The 16,931-nt window shown below is 42.7% G+C and overlaps 1 protein-coding gene across 1 annotated transcript in view; it reads right to left on the reverse strand.

Moving 5' to 3' along the window:
* Positions 1 to 696: 696 nt before the first annotated feature.
* Positions 697 to 16,931, reverse strand: part of SESTD1 (SEC14 and spectrin domain containing 1) — a 228,432-nt gene continuing 212,197 nt past the window's right edge. Inside the window, exons 17-18 of the mRNA XM_075317402.1 lie at positions 9,037 to 9,158; positions 697 to 1,532 (exon numbers count right to left, since the gene is read on the reverse strand). Coding sequence (XP_075173517.1) covers positions 1,403 to 1,532; positions 9,037 to 9,158 — 252 coding nt within the window. The 3' untranslated portion in view covers positions 697 to 1,402. The remainder of the gene's footprint in view (positions 1,533 to 9,036; positions 9,159 to 16,931) is intronic.

Below are 16,931 nucleotides of genomic sequence, written 5' to 3' on the forward strand. Positions count from 1 at the left end.
TCGTTGACCAATTTATTAATTAAAAATAAATCCTAGAAGTGCTGACCAATCCAATGGTGTAATGTCCACAACGCCCATCAAATCCTATGAAGCTTCGTTCTGAAAACGTTCTCCGAACAAGGCTCAATAGTTCACTTCCGGTCAGCGGCAGGCACAGAGTTTATCGCACTAGTGAGAAATGCTCTACCTACCGCTGACCACGAGTGACCTATGGAGCCTCGTTCTGAGAACATTCTCAGAACAAAGCTTCATAGGATTCGATGGCTGCCGTGGGACATTACACCACTGGATTACGTATATCACATATCTGTTAGCAGATGCTGGCCAGCAATGATTTCTTGTTAGCTAAGGTGCACAATGGTGGTAATTTATCAAGACTGGCATTTCAGATTTGTGACCAGTCCATGTGCCAACTATTAGCTGGCTTCGATGTCAGCTCTGATTGATTCTAGTTACCAGCCATGTAATATAGCAAATTTGCGGCTGATCCCTTCCCACCATTGTATTTCTCTACTGTTCAAATGATCACAATTCTCTCTACTTGTGCGCTAAATAATTTTTTCATGAAGTATTGACCAGTTTTTGACACCGCAAAGCAGAATAGGCAAATTTTTACATTTACATTCTATTCTTAACATTTACTTGTTGCTATAATTTCCCGATAAAACTTACGACAGTCCAACAGTAGGCAAAGTGTCCAATCTTATAAAGATGGTTTTATTCGTCCAGCACAAACAGCTTTAAATACATAGTCCCATACAAGTAAGAAAACATTTGTTTCATGTAAGATATATCAAAGTTTTCATGGGCAGGTTGCTTTAATGGCACAATAAAAAAAAAAAAAAGAATTTTTTTTGATAATAAGACATGAGAAGAAGTACGTTACAGCCTAAAAACAACAGGTAATTGTACCCACATTCTAAAAATACTACATTATCCGATTAGGCACAGCACTTTACAAATCAGTCTTCTCCTTCCTATATTTCCCATGGAGAGATCCTTCATTTCAGGTAGCACCATTTGAAGCATTATCTATTTAACTACCTTGTAAGGTAAAGCTTTTAACCCATTCGCTGTCAGAGGGCCACAAGACGCGCTATCCTGCCACGCGTTTCGGTCCCGTTTAGTAGCTACAAGGGCTAAGGTAGTGTTGTATGAACACTACGCTGTTCAGAAACTGGATGATTTTACAGCACAGTATATAAGTAAGGCTTTATAGATTGATAGTGTTACAATACGCAGAGCAATGCTTTAGATCGAGAAGATACGGTCTCATGAGATGGTTGTGAAATGCGTTTTTTTATTCATTTTTTTTTCCATGGATTATACGGATTCTTGGGTAATGACGACATGCTGCGTTACAAACTTTAGCTTATTGGATATGTCACAGTCCAGTCTCTTTTTAACTCTCTCTTATGGAGGCGTCGGGCTCTAGCAGCTGCTGTTTCTTTAGACAAACCATCTTGATTCTCTCCCTTATGTGTTCTGCCGCGGAGGCCATGTCACTTGGACTTCCAAAATATTGCTCAGTTCTGCAAGAGAAAGGAGAGAGGTCTAGTAAGTAGGACATTATATCTATGCTAATTACCAAGGGTAAGACTCCGGGTAAGACTCCGGGTAAGACTCCGGGTAAGACTCCGGGTAAGACTCCGGGTAAGACTCCGGGTAAGACTCCGGGTAAGACTCCGGGTAAGACTCCGGGTAAGACTCCGGGTAAAACTCCGGGTAAAACTCCGGGTAAAACTCCGGGTAAAACTCCGGGTAAAACTCCGGGTAAAACTCCGGGTAAAACTCCGGGTAAAACTCCGGGTAAAACTCCGGGTAAAACTCCGGGTAAAACTCCGGGTAAAACTCCGGGTAAAACTCCGGGTAAAACTCCGGGTAAAACTCCGGGTAAAACTCCGGGTAAAACTCCGGGTAAAACTCCGGGTATTACATCCCGATTATCTGCAGTTAGCAAGTCTCCATTGCGTTGATTATGAATAAAACAAACAGTCTTCAAGTATACCGTATTTTTCGGATTACATGATGCACTTTACCTCCCAAAAACTTGGAAAGAAAATGGGGTTTGCATCTTACTTACCGGGGGATGGTGGAGAGGGATCACAGGAGGCAGGGGTGATGCTGTTCTGTGGGCGGTGCTGATACTGATTCTGGGCTGTGCTCGCTGCAGGAGGTGAAGCAGGTGCCATCCTGAAAATGTCGGTAGTGCTAGTTTCAAATAATGGTGCCCGAAATAGGTGTGTGCGCAGATTGAGCTATCGGCTCAAGATCTCATCTGCGCATGCGCCGCCTCCGGTTCATTGATCTCCCAGAAGTGGACTTTAGGAAAATGGTGCCCGGAAGTGACACATGTGAAGATGAGATCTCAGCTCGACATTGAGCCAATACCTCAAATTGCATACGTGCCGACTTTGGGCGCCATTTCTTTGAAGCTTGCTCCGCCGACAGTTTCTGGATGCTCCTGCCTCACAGCGCCTGCTGCAGCGAGCATCTGGGACACCTGCCGCACCATCAACCTACACCAGCACCGCCCCTGCCTCCTGTGACCTCGCTCAACCATTGCAAACTGCCTACCCCCGGTAAGGCATCAACGGATTATAAAACGGACCCCATATTATTTTTTCTCCAAATATAGGGTGTGCCTTATAATCCCAGTGTGTCTTACAAAATGAAAAATATGGCAAGTAAAAAATCTGAAAGCTTGTCCTAATGCCACGATAGATGGCAACTAGTGATTGCACAGTTCCATTGTTTTGGAGCGACTCATAAGGAACTTTTTTTTTTTTTTTAAGACATTCCAATAAGAAGTGACACTTCTGTACATCTATACCGATGTCTGGTCCTGTTTCTATGCTGCTCACTTCAATGGGAGTCTGATTCACAGATAAACATAGATTTTCTGATAAGTTGGCTGGGGTGATAAGTAGCAATCAGACATTTTCTCCATTAACAGAGAGCTCCAATGCAAGGGGAGGAATGTAAACTAAGAACAAAACTTGGTCATGTGGTGACTAGTACCATATTTCCTCCAAAATAAAACAGGGCCTTATATTAGTTTTTGCTCCGAAAGATGCGCTAGGTCTTATTTTTAGAGGATGTCTTATATTTTCCTATGAACAAAAATCCACATTTATTCAAATATAATCATCATCCCATTCTGGAACATCAACATTTTGTGTTATTCAATTACTGGCTCAGATGCACATTTTCTTATCTGATCTGCTATTCTCATGGTGCAGAACCAGTCCTATAGCGGTGGGGATATACTATACTTAAAATGGTGTAAATTACCTGCTTAAATTTATTATTCTCTATGTACTGCTAAGTTCAGCCCCAAATAAAAGTAGACACCCCCTACAAGAATCGCACATACCAGACTCCAAACAATTAGAGTTGGTAAGTGAATGGGCTCTCACATACAGACCTGCGTCACTGTCAGGTCTCCCTGCGTTCTACAGCGGTTGGCTATCCCTGGTGACTGGAAGCAGTATCACTTGTGAGGGGTGATACCAGTACCCGAGCTGTTTGTGAGTGCTGCAGTGCAATACAGCTGGAATAGTGAGGCACTTGACAGCGATGCAGATCTCTGTGTGAGAGCCCATCCACCATCAGCACTTGCCAACTGTAGTTGTTTTGGGTATGGTGAGTGCGATTTTTTTTCTCTTTTTTTTTTTTGGGAGGGGGGTGTCTGCTTTCTTTGATGAAGAGTCTTGCTGTATTCTTTAACTTTTTTAGCTGCTTGGACACTTCGTTATAGAACTACAACTAAGGCTTATTTTTGGAATAGTGCTTATATTTTAACCATACTGCAAAAAGCCCAAAAAAATCATACTAGGGTTTATTTTTGAAGTAGGCCTTATTTTCAGGCAAAGGGTATGTTCTGGTGCAGTTTAGTAATAAGGAATCAGATATGAATCCTCTTGAATAGAAAAATAATCTTTATTTCCTCCAACTGGACTGCTCTATCTAGTAAAGATTATCAGCAGGATCTTAGGACGTTTCATATGTGCACTGTGAAGGAGGAATACAGGAATTCAGAAGTCACTGCCATAAACCCTAATCTCAGGTGCCCATATGGGGAATTGTTCTGTACTGGTTGTAAAGGTTTTTTTCTCCCCCCTTACAATTGAAAGTTGGATAGGTGATAAATGTCTCATTACTGGGATTCTCACTCATACCAGAATCGAGGTCCCGAGCCCCCGTTTTTCCTTACTGCACTCTAGTGTGTGCCCTGATGCCCCAGCCACCACCTATAGGGCTGAAAAAAAAGTACTCGGGCCGCATCCTAGTCATTGTGGATTTCACCAAAACAAGCAGACATCGATATACAGTGTGTCCACCCATATCCGGTCCATCGCCATTAACTTGAGAACGGCAGCTATAGGCATAGAAGTGGTGTCTAGGTATAGTAAAGTAGCCATGCGCTACGCAATGAAACCACCTATAGCGCCAGCTGGTGGAAAACAACGGAGTTAGAATTTTTATCTTGAAAACTGAACAAGATAGAGAAAAAAAGTGAATTACAAAGTTGTAGGGCATCATCAATTCAATACGAATCGACACCTTGCATACAGAAATGCTATGATTAGAATGTGTAAAACTCACAAGGCTGCGGACGTGAAGCAATATCTCATGGAGACCTTCCTACAAGTCATTGGGTATGGTGGCTGCATGGAGTGGCCTCCACATTTACCTGACCCCATTGGACTTCTTTCTGTGAGGTCACATCAAACAGCAGGTGTATGCGACCCCTTCACCAACATTGCAGGATCTATGACAACGTATCACAGATGCTCGTGTCACCTACCATATTGCACAACGTGCAGCAAGATACAGTATGCTGCCCAGAGTCCAGATGTGCATTGCAGCTGACAAGCTGAGCATCAAAGTTAAATGAGCGCCATATGCGTGACCAGCATTCAATGTTTTTTTTTTTTGGGGGGGGGGTTCATATCATAGCATTTCTGTATGCAAGGTGTCGATTCATATTGAATTGATGATGCCCTACAATTTTTTAATTCACTTCTTTTCTCTATCTCGTTCCGTTTTCGAGATAAAAATGCTAACTCCGTTGTTTTCCACCAGGTGGCGCTATAGGTGGTTTCATTGCGCAGCGCATGGCTACTTTACTATACCTAGACACCACTTCTATGCCTATAGCTGCCGCTGTTCTCAAGTTAATGGCGGAGGACTCCCATAACAATGCAGTGCCCATGATCAACCACTGCTCCATTCACATATGGCTCGCAAGAGTCCAGTTTCTCAGGATCAGTGAAGGCCCCAGCAATCGGGAACTTATTCCCACATCCCTTAACAAAATGGCTACTCTTTAGGGTTAAGACATAAAAACCCTATTGCTTTACTTGTTACCCTTGTTGGATCAGTACTGTGTGTCAGACACGACAAATATCAGTTCCTTGTACTGTCCAAGTCAGAGGCAGACAACTAAAGCAAATCTAGGTCAAGAGCAAGGACGTCAGCAAACAGCTCCACATATCACAGCTTGATAGACCTTTCTAAGTAAGATATAGAGAAAACAGTAATATTTGGGTTTACATTTTTTAATACTTTAAAGGGTTTGGGATCTACCAAAATCCGGCTTCAAATACTGAATGGTGTAGAATAACAAAGCAGCCATTACTTAGCTGATAAATGCCCAGCCGGTCTCTACTCTGAAGTAGTCACGTGCCATCTATCCATGTGACCACTGTAGCCAATCATTGGCCTCAGCAGTCTCATACTGTCCACCCTGGTATCCGTCTGAGGCCAGTGATTGGTTGCATCGGTCAGGTGATTAGGGAAGCAGAGACTGGTGGGAATCTACAGCAATGGCAGAGCTTTCTTAGAGGGGAATTTATCATATAAAGATTTTTTGTAATTTTTTTTGATTCCCGACACCCCTTTAAGTCTTTCCAGGACAGACAAATACTGTTATAAGTTATTAATTGGGCTCTGGTGAGAACATTACAAGTATTTTTTTTCATAAACAACAAAATCCCTACGCTAGAAAACTGAATTTCTATAAAATGTTCGCTTTCTGCACCAATTGATGGACAAGGTAATTAGAAGACTCAGCGAGCCAAACACAAGTGAAATTAGCGGAGCCTTTGTATCAAATGGCTGTGAACCTTACTCTTGCACAAAGGACGACCTACGGCTGCGAGCTCCTTGTACTGAGCTCCGCGGTGATGAAAGTCCTTCATTATTATGCCTGCATTCAAAATGCTAAAATGCTATTGTAGAACAGACATTTATAGACCCCATTAGCTTTGGCTTATGATGGATTCAATGCTTCATGCAGTTTTCATGTATACAATATACGGGAAATATCTGAAATTAGCAAATGGAAGCGATCTGCCCTTTACACGACAATTCCCTTTAATGAGATTTATATTGTTGCAGTTTGTGATTAAAATGGTGTTGACAGAATCAAAGATAGAAGGCTTGAGTTTACCACCGAGCGCCTGTGCTTGGTTTGAACAGTCATATGGTGCCAATAGATTCCCTTTAATAAAGAGGAACAATAAGATGTTGATAATATTGGGCTTCAGAAGACGCTATTAAAGCACCACTCCATTGTTTCTTTGGGGTTTTTTTCACCGCTGGAGTGTCACCTTAAATGCAAACCCCCCTCCCCCTGTCATATACTCACCTTATACCGACTCCGAACCGGTCCTGTGGTGCCATCTTGTGACTTTAACTTCTGACTAGCCTTAAAGGGAACCTGTCACCAGATATGGCCCCTATGAGCTGCGGCCACCACCAGTGGGCTCTTATTTACAGCATTCTAAAATGCTGTATATAAGAGCCCAGGTCGCTGTGTAGAACGTAAAAATCACTTTATAATACTCACCTAACGTGTGGTACAGTGCAGACCATTCGGATGGGTGTCTCCGTTCTCTGGGTCGGGTGCCCCCTCTCTGCAGCGATTGCCGTCCTTCTTCTGAGGCCGGGGAGCATGACGCATCCTACATCATCGACACTCGCCGGCATTGAGGTCCTGCACAGGCGCACAATACTTTGATCTGCCCTGAGCAGGAACATTGGCAGCGGTTTGCAAATAATCTTTAATTGTCGTAAAAAAACCTCCCAAAATGTTATTTGAAATATTCCTTGGATTAAACGTGTTTATCGCTCATCCATAACTTATGGATCGTGTGGGTCCCTCACCAGAAACCCTCTTTAATATCTGCTCGGTATGGTTTTCCCTTCAGTTTTTTCAAGGTAAAATAATAAATAATCCACATTGCTAAACTTTTCTACCAAAGAAAAAACCTGTGAGATACCATTAGACTAAGTTCATGCGCAGCGCTGTTCTGTTGTGTTCTGTTTCTGCAGCCAAAAACTGCTCTATTGGTGGTAACAAAAAAACCCCCGTTATGTTCAAAAAGTAGGTTTTGATGCATTTTTGCGGTGTGGCTTACATGTGTGTTTTGTATACAGTACATGTTTAACGTGAACCTGTCTGGTATAATATGAACCCAGAAACATGAGCAGTTCTGGGTGCATATTACTAATCCCTGCCTAACTATCCCTGTATACACTAGCATAGATAAAGAGATCTTTAGAAAAAGTATTTCTAAAAATCTTTTATCATATGCTAATGAGCACAGGGACTAGTCACAAGGGAGTTGGTTCCCTTGGCTAGTCGGCCCCCTTATTATGTTGGCATGTATGATAACATGATAATGAATGTGCAGCGTCAGAGGCATGGTCGCTCTCACCTCTGCCGCCACCGATGGTTTTCAGCTCAGTGTGCACGATCAGAAAATTCCATGACTTCCGGTCATGTGCACTACACCAGAGTGAAGCCGGGACACTTACACCCAGCTTTATAGTGCGCATTCATGGAAGTCCGGGACTTCTGATCATGCACACTGAGCAGAAATCCAGTGTTGGCCGCGGTGTCAGCAGAGATCGACCATGCCACTGGCTCTGTGCATTCATTAGCATGTTAGCATGCCCACAGGGGCGTACTTCCATGCTAAGGGGTCCCATTAGCCAAGGGAATTAACGCCCTTGCGACTAGTCCTTGCGCTCATTAGCATATTAAAAGAATCTTTACAAATACTTTCTAAAGATCTCTTTATCTATGCTACTAGATACAGGAACGGTTAGGCAGGGATTAGAAATATGCACCCAGAACTGCTCGTGGATCTGAGAGCATGTTGAACCTGACAGGTTCCCTTTAATAAAGTTTGTTTTAGGCTATGTGCACACTTTTTGTTTTTTGAGAACTCTGCACCAAAATCTGCATGCCTATCTTCAAGCCAGCAAAGTCTATGAGGTTTCTAAAGTGCTGTGCGCAGGTTGCTTTTTTTTTTTTTTCTTGCCGATTTGATGCACAAAAATAAATCTGTAGCATGTCAATTTTTTGTGGCGTTTTTTCCTGCATTTTATAGACCTTTCCTGTCATTAACGTCATCAAAAAATGCATGAAAAAAGCACCAAAAAACGCACCGAAAATCCGTGTGTTTTTCAGTACGTTTTTCTGGCAGAAGGTGCAGATTTCATGCAGAAAATTTCTGCACCAAATCCGCAGCGTGCACATACCTTTATTAACCAAAACCCACAGCAAAAAATGCTGAACAAAACTGTATTTTGCAGGGTTTTTGCATTTTTCACTGCTTTCTATGGATGAAAGAACAATGAAAATATTGCCACGCTGCAGATTTTCAAAAACGCTGCAGTTCTCATATTCAGCCAGGAATAAAAAAAAACTAAGAGTCTAAGTGAGAAATCTGAAATCTCATCGCTTTGGCTGGTGCTATAAAAAGCAGCGTGTGAACAGCGATGTAACGTCAAGGGGGAACTCTCAAGCTTCTGTCGAAATAAGAACTGAACTCAAAAAACACTGGACAGAAAAGTAAAAAAAATAAAATAAATAAATATAAAGTCGATTTGAATTAAAAAAAGAAAAATAAACCATTTTTTCCAAGTTTACTAAATATCAAAATCAGAGGAGAGGATCCAGCAGCACCACAGACATAACAGACACACACTGTACAAACACTGTAGACACATAGGACCTACCCATCAGGGTAAATTACAGGCACGGTTAGTCTGTCCAGCAGAGATTTCCCAACTCCCTCAACTTCTTCAATCTGTTCAAAATCCAACACAGATTCAGGAAGGTCCGGGCTTTCTTGTAATATCTGCAAAACATTGGAAGATGTACAGTAGATCAGATACAATCACTTTTTTTTGGGGGGGGGGGGCTGGCGGGGACTAAAGTTCCACCAGTGATCTGCAGATCGATCTGTTTAGCTCCTCTAAGCTCTATGCAGCCACTCATTTATCCTGCAGTGACCTCTGCAGGGGAAATGTGTTACTGCATAATTCCCATTCATATAGACAGGAGGGGACTCAATAGTTAAAGGGAATCTGTCAGCAGGTTTTTGCTACATCATCTGAGAGCAGCATAATGTAGGCAAAGAGATCCTGAATCCAAAAATGTATCACTTACATTACTGGCTGCAGCCGTTCTGCCGCAATCAGAATTTGTACATTTAGCCATGTACCAGAGCTGACAGAGCTGCATTCGCCCACATCAGGCTCTCTGTAGAGATTGTACATTGACAGTGAGGTTATAATGAAAGCCAGGGAAGGAGTCTTGCGAGGATAATTTGCATATTCCCAGTGCCTTCTGGGATAAGTGAAGAGTCACCGCGAGCTCAAGGAGAACCCGGTTTTGGCCGTTACAGCCGGAAGGAAGACTCTGAAAATCGCGCGCCGCTAGAATTTTAGCCTGTCTTCTTCATTGTGAGCGTGAGTGAGCAATGTGTGCCAATACAGGTCGACGGTACTATATGAGGGACTTTGCTAACTGTAAGAGTGAGGGTTTGGTCTATCTGGCAAGTTGCAGTTGCCCACGTGATTATGTGGGAAAAACAACCAGGGAATTGAGGAGGCGAATAGGGGAACACGTGGGAGACGTCAGGCATAAAAGAGATACTCCTATCGCCAGGCACGTCTGGGAGCACCATCAGGGTGACCCCAAATCGATTCGCTTCTGTGTTCTTGAGGTTGTAAGACGGAATCTGAGGGGTGGGGATTGGGACAATAGAATTTTACGTAAGGAGTGCCAATGGATCTATCGTCTCAAATCCCAGACCCCTAATGGCCTTAATGAAAGACTGAACTATACACCATTTATTGCTTAGGGGACCTTACTTTTGTAGCTCAGAGTATTGGATATTGGGGTACTGGTCAGTTAGGACCCTTATCGGCCCGAAAATGGGGCCTGTTTTCCACGCGGGGGCGTGAGATATCTAAGTTTACGTCTAGGGGTTAATGGAGCCTGACCCTTATATGATTAACGTTAACGGGGGGGGGGGACGGATATATTGTGGACATGGATGGTGTCCCATTTGTGGGTACTTTAGCGGCCCAAGGTAAATATCAATTATCATCCATAAGGTTATTATATCGTGGAGAGGTCACCTACATTTGTATGGTGATTTACCTCTAGGGGCTGCTACTTGGTCCTTGGCTTAATTGTTGGGACAGACCCCATAATCATTTTTCTGTTCCCCCTTTACATAATTGAATAGTCCCTGTTATAAAATGGAGAGGTTTATAAATAATAAACCAATGTACAATCATACCAGATATATTCTGGGGTTATACTGCATGTTCATATAGGGGTTAATGGGTGCCGGTTTTGCACCTTGTATAAAATATATCCCCTTGGTTTACCAGGTATTTTCTGGGACACTTTATCATAAGCAGGAATGTTATGTCCTGATAGGAGCGATTTGTTTATGGATTGAGTACTGCTATACTTGTGGAGTTTTATCTGTGACAGGATTTGATGCTGCCTATGAACAGGCGTGATATGGTTAACCAGGGGGGGAGGATTTGCTCTCCTCCACTGTGATGACGCTGTTCTATACTTGGACGCTGGGCAAGCCTTTCTCTGTGCTAGAATGTATGGCCTTACATCAGCTACATGGGGTATTCAGTCCCATGTGACGGCGATATGTTTTCTGATAGGTTGTTAGGGAGGAGCGTCATGAATATGGGCGGGACGCTCCTTAGCAACGGTGAAACAGCCGGCTGATTGGCCGATAGAGCTGTAGCATCAGAGACTGTCATTGTGCAGGAATGTATGGGCTTACATCGGGAGTATGAGGTTTTCTGTCCCATGTGACGGGGATACCTCGCAGCGATTGGCTGTTAGGGACTCCTTGATGAGCCCCTTCCTCAGTAATGACGATACTGATGGCTGATTGGCGGCCAGAGCGGCAGCGTCAGAGACATGTGCAGTAGTGCTCTTTAGGGGGATTATGTGCTCTAGTGTCTGGTGAAAATGGACATGCGCAGTGATGACCTGAGGACGGTAGCCTGGTATGTTAATTCTCCATAGTGGACCTCTAGAGTTTCAAGGTCTGGCTTATTTAAATCCATGATTCAATGGCGCTGGCCACTACCATACATGATGCTGGGATGTATATCTTTTATCATCACCCGTGGGCTTCCTGATGATCCGATGACGGGCGGGGAAACGCGTTGAGGCCATGTAAACAGCATCTAATTGAGGGAAGTACATCTTGTCCCCATTGTATACTGATAGACATGCTGTAGGCTGATTGTGGCAGCAGATGTCCTTGTTTTTGTACTGTACCTGTAAAATTGTGTATTGAGGTATTTATCCTCTAATTGGACTCTCTGTGGAGTATTACATTTAGTGTCCATTACTGAGATTATTAGGCACAGATACCATCCCTATATTGGTAGGGTCAACTAGGGTGAGTGAGGGACAGCCGTCGAGGAACGGGGGCGCTCAGCTAAGTTAGGGCGTCATACCCTCCGTTGCCAGGCAGGGCCAGGTAAAGTGACACATTAGGGTCACTTTAACATTACTAAATTTGGACAGACCTGGTCATTTGATCTGCCCCTGCAGATATCATAACTTATTGCTGTACCCGTTTATAGTTGTTCCCCTCCATGTGCCTATAGAATTGATAATTGAGGTACTCCTTTTATCAAAATGGAGTATTATATACTATGTTGGTGAGAGTATTTGGTACAGATACTATCATCCTTTGGTAGGGTCGAGTAGGGTGAGTGAGGGTCAGCCGTCGAGGAACGGGGGCGCCCAGCTACGTTAGGGCGTCATACCCTCCGTTGTCAGGCAGAGCCAGATATAGTGACATATTAGGGTCACTTTAGTATAAATAAATTTTGGATTGGCTTTTCTATCTTTATATTTGCCTGTGTAAACTTCAGAATATATGGTTGCACCTGACCCTTAATAGCTCCCCTTTTATTTATTATTTTTTGGAGTTTTTTCACCTGGACGATTTTAATATTTAATTAATAAAAATAATGTTTTAAAGGGATTGTAATGCACACTTGTTAATCAGATTTTGAACATTCCCATTGGTATACTAATTTGTTAGACTGAGCAATGTGTGAGCAAAAGTAAGTGTGAGTAGAATTGTTTGTATTTAGTTGTTTAATTACTTAACATTTGTTTAGTGCTATCCCCATTGGAAAATGTGCTCCACTATTGCTAATGCGATCCAGTGTACATCTTGTCTCATGTATGCAGTCCTTGAAAAGCCGTTCGAGGGTGCATACTGTTGTTCGAGATGTGCGCAAGTTGCACATTTGGAAGCCCAGGTACTGGATCTAAATGAGCAGCTGGCAACTCTGAGATGCATTAGCAGTATGGAAAGGAGTGTGCTGCTCACTGAGCAGCAGCTTGCTGGGTCAGATGTGGGGGAGGATCGTAGTAGGGAGCGGCAGGACGGTGAGGTAGGTAGCTGGGTGACAGAAAGGGGGGTAAAGGGAAAAGTGCTAGGAAGGCTAGTCCTGAACTGACACACCCCAATAGGTTTGCAAACTTGGCAGATGAGGGGGGTGTCATTACAGGGGTAGCATTGCTGCAGCAAGGCATGACCTCTGAACGCCAGAGGAGTGTCTGCTCCAGTAAGGGGGGGAATAGGAGTGCAGGGCAGGCAAGACAGGTACTGGTAGTGGGGGACTCAATTATTAGGGGGACAGATAGGGCAATCTGTCACAAAGACAGGGATCGCCGAACAGTGTGTTGTCTTCCTGGCGCTCGAGTTCGGCACATCGCTGATCGGGTTGACAGATTACTGGGAGGGGCTGGGGAGGACCCAGCGGTCATTGTAGACATTGGCACAAATGACAAAGTTAGAGGTAGGTGGAAGGTCCTTAAAGATGATTTCAGGGAATTAGGTTGTAAGCTTAAAGCATGGACCTCAAAGGTGGTATTTTCGGAAATACTACCTGTGCTACGAGCCACACCAGAGAGGCAAAGAGAGATCAGGGAGGTTAACAGGTGGCTCAGGAATTGGTGTAGGAAAGAGGGTTTTGGGTTCCTAGAGAATTGGGCCGACTTTTCAGTTGGCTACAGATTCTATGCTAGGGATGGGCTGCATCTTAATGGGGAGGGTGCAGCTCTGCTGGGACAGAAAATGGCTAGAAGGTTGGAGGAGTGTTTAAACTAGGAATGGGGGGTGAGGGTATTCACTTTATAGAAGGGGAATGTAGTGCAGATAGTGACCAGGGCACAAGTAATGAAATTGGGGGTGGTACGGGGGGAAGGGTTAGGACAGTTAATACAGTAAGCAGGAATACAGGTACAGAGTCATACGTAACGTGCATGTACACTAATGCCCGAAGCCTCACAAATAAGGTGGAGGAATTAGAATTAATATTGTTGGAAGAAAATTATGATATAGTGGGGATATCAGAGACATGGCTGGATGAGAGCTATGACTGGGCTGTTAATTTACAGGGTTATAGCCTATTCAGGAATGACCGTACAAATAAGCGAGGGGGAGGTGTGTGTCTATATGTAAAATCATCCTTAAAACCCATCCTGCGTGACAACATATGTGAGGGTACTGAGAATGTAGAGTCCCTATGGGTGGAGATAAGGGGGGGGGAGAATGAATAATAAAATACTGATAGGGGTGTGTTATAAGACGCCGAATATTATGGAAGAGGTAGAGAATCTCCTCATAAAGCAAATTGATAAAGCAGCGAGTCTCAGAGAGGTAATTATTATGGGGGACTTTAACTATCCTGATATAAATTGGGGAACAGAAACTTGCAGTTCCAGCAAAGGAAATAGATTTTTGATAACAATGAAAGATAATTACCTTTCACAAATGGTACAGGACCCCACAAGAGGGGGAGCACTACTAGACCTTGTACTAACCAATAGGCCAGACCGCATATCAAATATACAAGTTGGGGGTTACTTGGGGAATAGTGATCACAAAATAATAAGTTTTCATGTATTCTTTAGTAAGATGTCTAGTAGAGGGGCTACAAGGACACTAAACTTCAGGAAAGCAAATTTTAAACGGTTGAGAGATGATCTTAGTGCAATAAACTGGGATGATGTACTAAGTAATAAAAGTACACAAAGCAAATGGGAGACTTTTATGAGCATCCTGAATAGGGCTTGTGCAGAAAATATACCCTATGGGAACAAACATGCTAGAAATAGGAGGAAACCCCTATGGCTAAATAGAGCTGTAAGGGAAGCAATAAAAGAAAAACAGAAAGCCTTAAAAGAATTAAAGAGGGTAGGTAGTGATGAGGCATTATATAATTATAGAAAATTAAATAAAATATGTAAAAAGCAAATTAAGTTAGCTAAGTTTGAGACAGAGAGACTCATTGCGAGAGAATGTAAAAATAATCCTAAAATATTCTTTAACTACATAAACAGTAAAAAACTGAAAAGCGATAGTGTTGGCCCCCTTAAAAATAGTCTTGGTGAAATGGTGGAAGGGGATGAGGGTAAAGCCAACCTGCTGAATGACTTTTTTTCTACGTTTTTCTATACAAGAAAATGCCATGGCAGATGACATGACCAGTGATACCATAAATTCACCCTTGAATATTACCTGCTTAACCCAGCAGGAAGTACGCCGCCGCCTCGAAATCACTAAGGTTGACAAATCTCCGGGCCCGGATGGCATACACCCCAGAGTACTACAGGAATTGAGTTCTGTGATAGATAGACCATTATTTTTAATCTTCTCAGATTCCTTAATAACAGGGTCGGTACCGCAGGACTGGCGCATAGCAAATGTGGTGCCAATATTCAAAAAGGGGACAAAAACTGAGCCGGGAAATTATAGGCCGGTAAGTTTAACCTCTACGGTTGGTAAAATCCTTGAGGGTTTCTTGAGAGATGCTATACTGGAGTATCTCAAGAAAAATAACCTTATGACAGAGTATCAACATGGGTTTATGAGGGATCGATCCTGTCAAACTAATTTGATCAGCTTCTATGAAGAGGTAAGTTCAAGCCTGGACCAGGGAAATGCAGTGGATGTTGTGTATATGGACTTTTCAAAAGCTTTTGATACGGTGCCACACAAAAGGTTGGTACATAAAATGAGAATAATGGGGATAGGGGAAAATATGTGTAACTGGGTTAAAAACTGGCTCAGTGATAGGAAACAAAGGGTGGTTATTAATGGTACGTACTCGGACTGGGTCTCAGTTCATAGTGGGGTACCACAGGCGTCAGTATTGGGCCCGCTTCTTTTCAACATATTTATAAATGACCTTTTTGGGGGCATGCGGAGTAGAATTTCAATATTTGCAGATGATACTAAACTCTGCAGGGTAATCAATACAGAGGAGGATAATTTTATATTACAGGGAGATTTATGTAAATTGGAGGATTGGGCTGAGAAGTGGCAATTGAAGTTTAATGTAGATAAATGTAAGGTCATGCACTTGGGTAGAGGAAATAAAATGTATAATTATGTACTCAATTGTAGAACACTGGGTAAAACAGACACAGAAAAAGACTTGGGTGTATGGGTGGATGGTAAACTTCACTTTAGTGGACAGTGTCAGGCAACTGCTGCCAGGGCTAATAAAATAATGGGATGTATTAAAAGAGGTGTAAGTGTTCATGAAAAAAATATAGTTCTACCTCTGTACAAGTCACTAGTGCGACCGCACTTAGAATACTGTGTACAATTCTGGTCACCGATATATAAGAAGGACATAGCTGAACTGGAGAGGGTGTAGAGAAGAGCCACCAAGATTATTAGAGGAATGGGTGGGCTGCAATACCAAGACAGGTTATTAAACTTGGGGTTATTTAGTCTGGAAAAACGAAGGCTTAGGGGGGATCTAATCACAATGTATAAAGATATGAGGGGACAGTACAGAGACCTTTCCAAAGATCTTTTTACACCTAGGCCTGCGACTGGAACACGGGGGCATCCGCTACGTCTTGAGGAAAGAAGGTTTAATCATAATCACAGACGAGGATTCTTTACTGTACGAGCAGTGAGACTATGGAACTCTCTGCCGCATGGTGTTGTAATGAGTGATTCACTACTAACATTTAAGCAGAGCCTGGACGCCTTTCTTGAAAATTTAATATTACCAGGTATGTATATTAGATTTTATGACAGGGTATTGATCCAGGGAACTAATCTGATTGCCAGATGTGGAGTCAGGAAGGAAATTTTTTCCCCATTGGAACTTGTTTGCCACATTGGGGTTTTTTTGCCTTCCTCTGGATCAACATGTTAGGCTACGGGTTGAACTAGATGGACTTAGAGTCTCCCTTCAACCTTAAAAACTATGATACTATGATACCATGATAATTAGAGAGAGGCAGAGCGTTTTTAAAAGTGCAAAAACTGTACAACAACAGTTTATTAGAGACACAGGGTGGACATCCATGTTTAATAAAAACATATTAAAATACCAGGATCATGCCCCTGATGAAGAATTTTACCAAAAAAATTGAAACGTACGTTGGGCGATCTTCTTGAGGTCTTTCCAGTGATCTTGCTTTCCCATTTAATCCACCAATATTTATGGTAGATATGTTATTTAACCCTTGCATTTGCCATTGAATTTGTATAACGGGATCCTGTGATGCTATGTTTAGCATGTGTATACTC

This window comes from Anomaloglossus baeobatrachus, chromosome 7 (genome assembly GCF_048569485.1).
Source record: "Anomaloglossus baeobatrachus isolate aAnoBae1 chromosome 7, aAnoBae1.hap1, whole genome shotgun sequence".
Lineage (NCBI taxonomy): Eukaryota > Metazoa > Chordata > Amphibia > Anura > Aromobatidae > Anomaloglossus > Anomaloglossus baeobatrachus.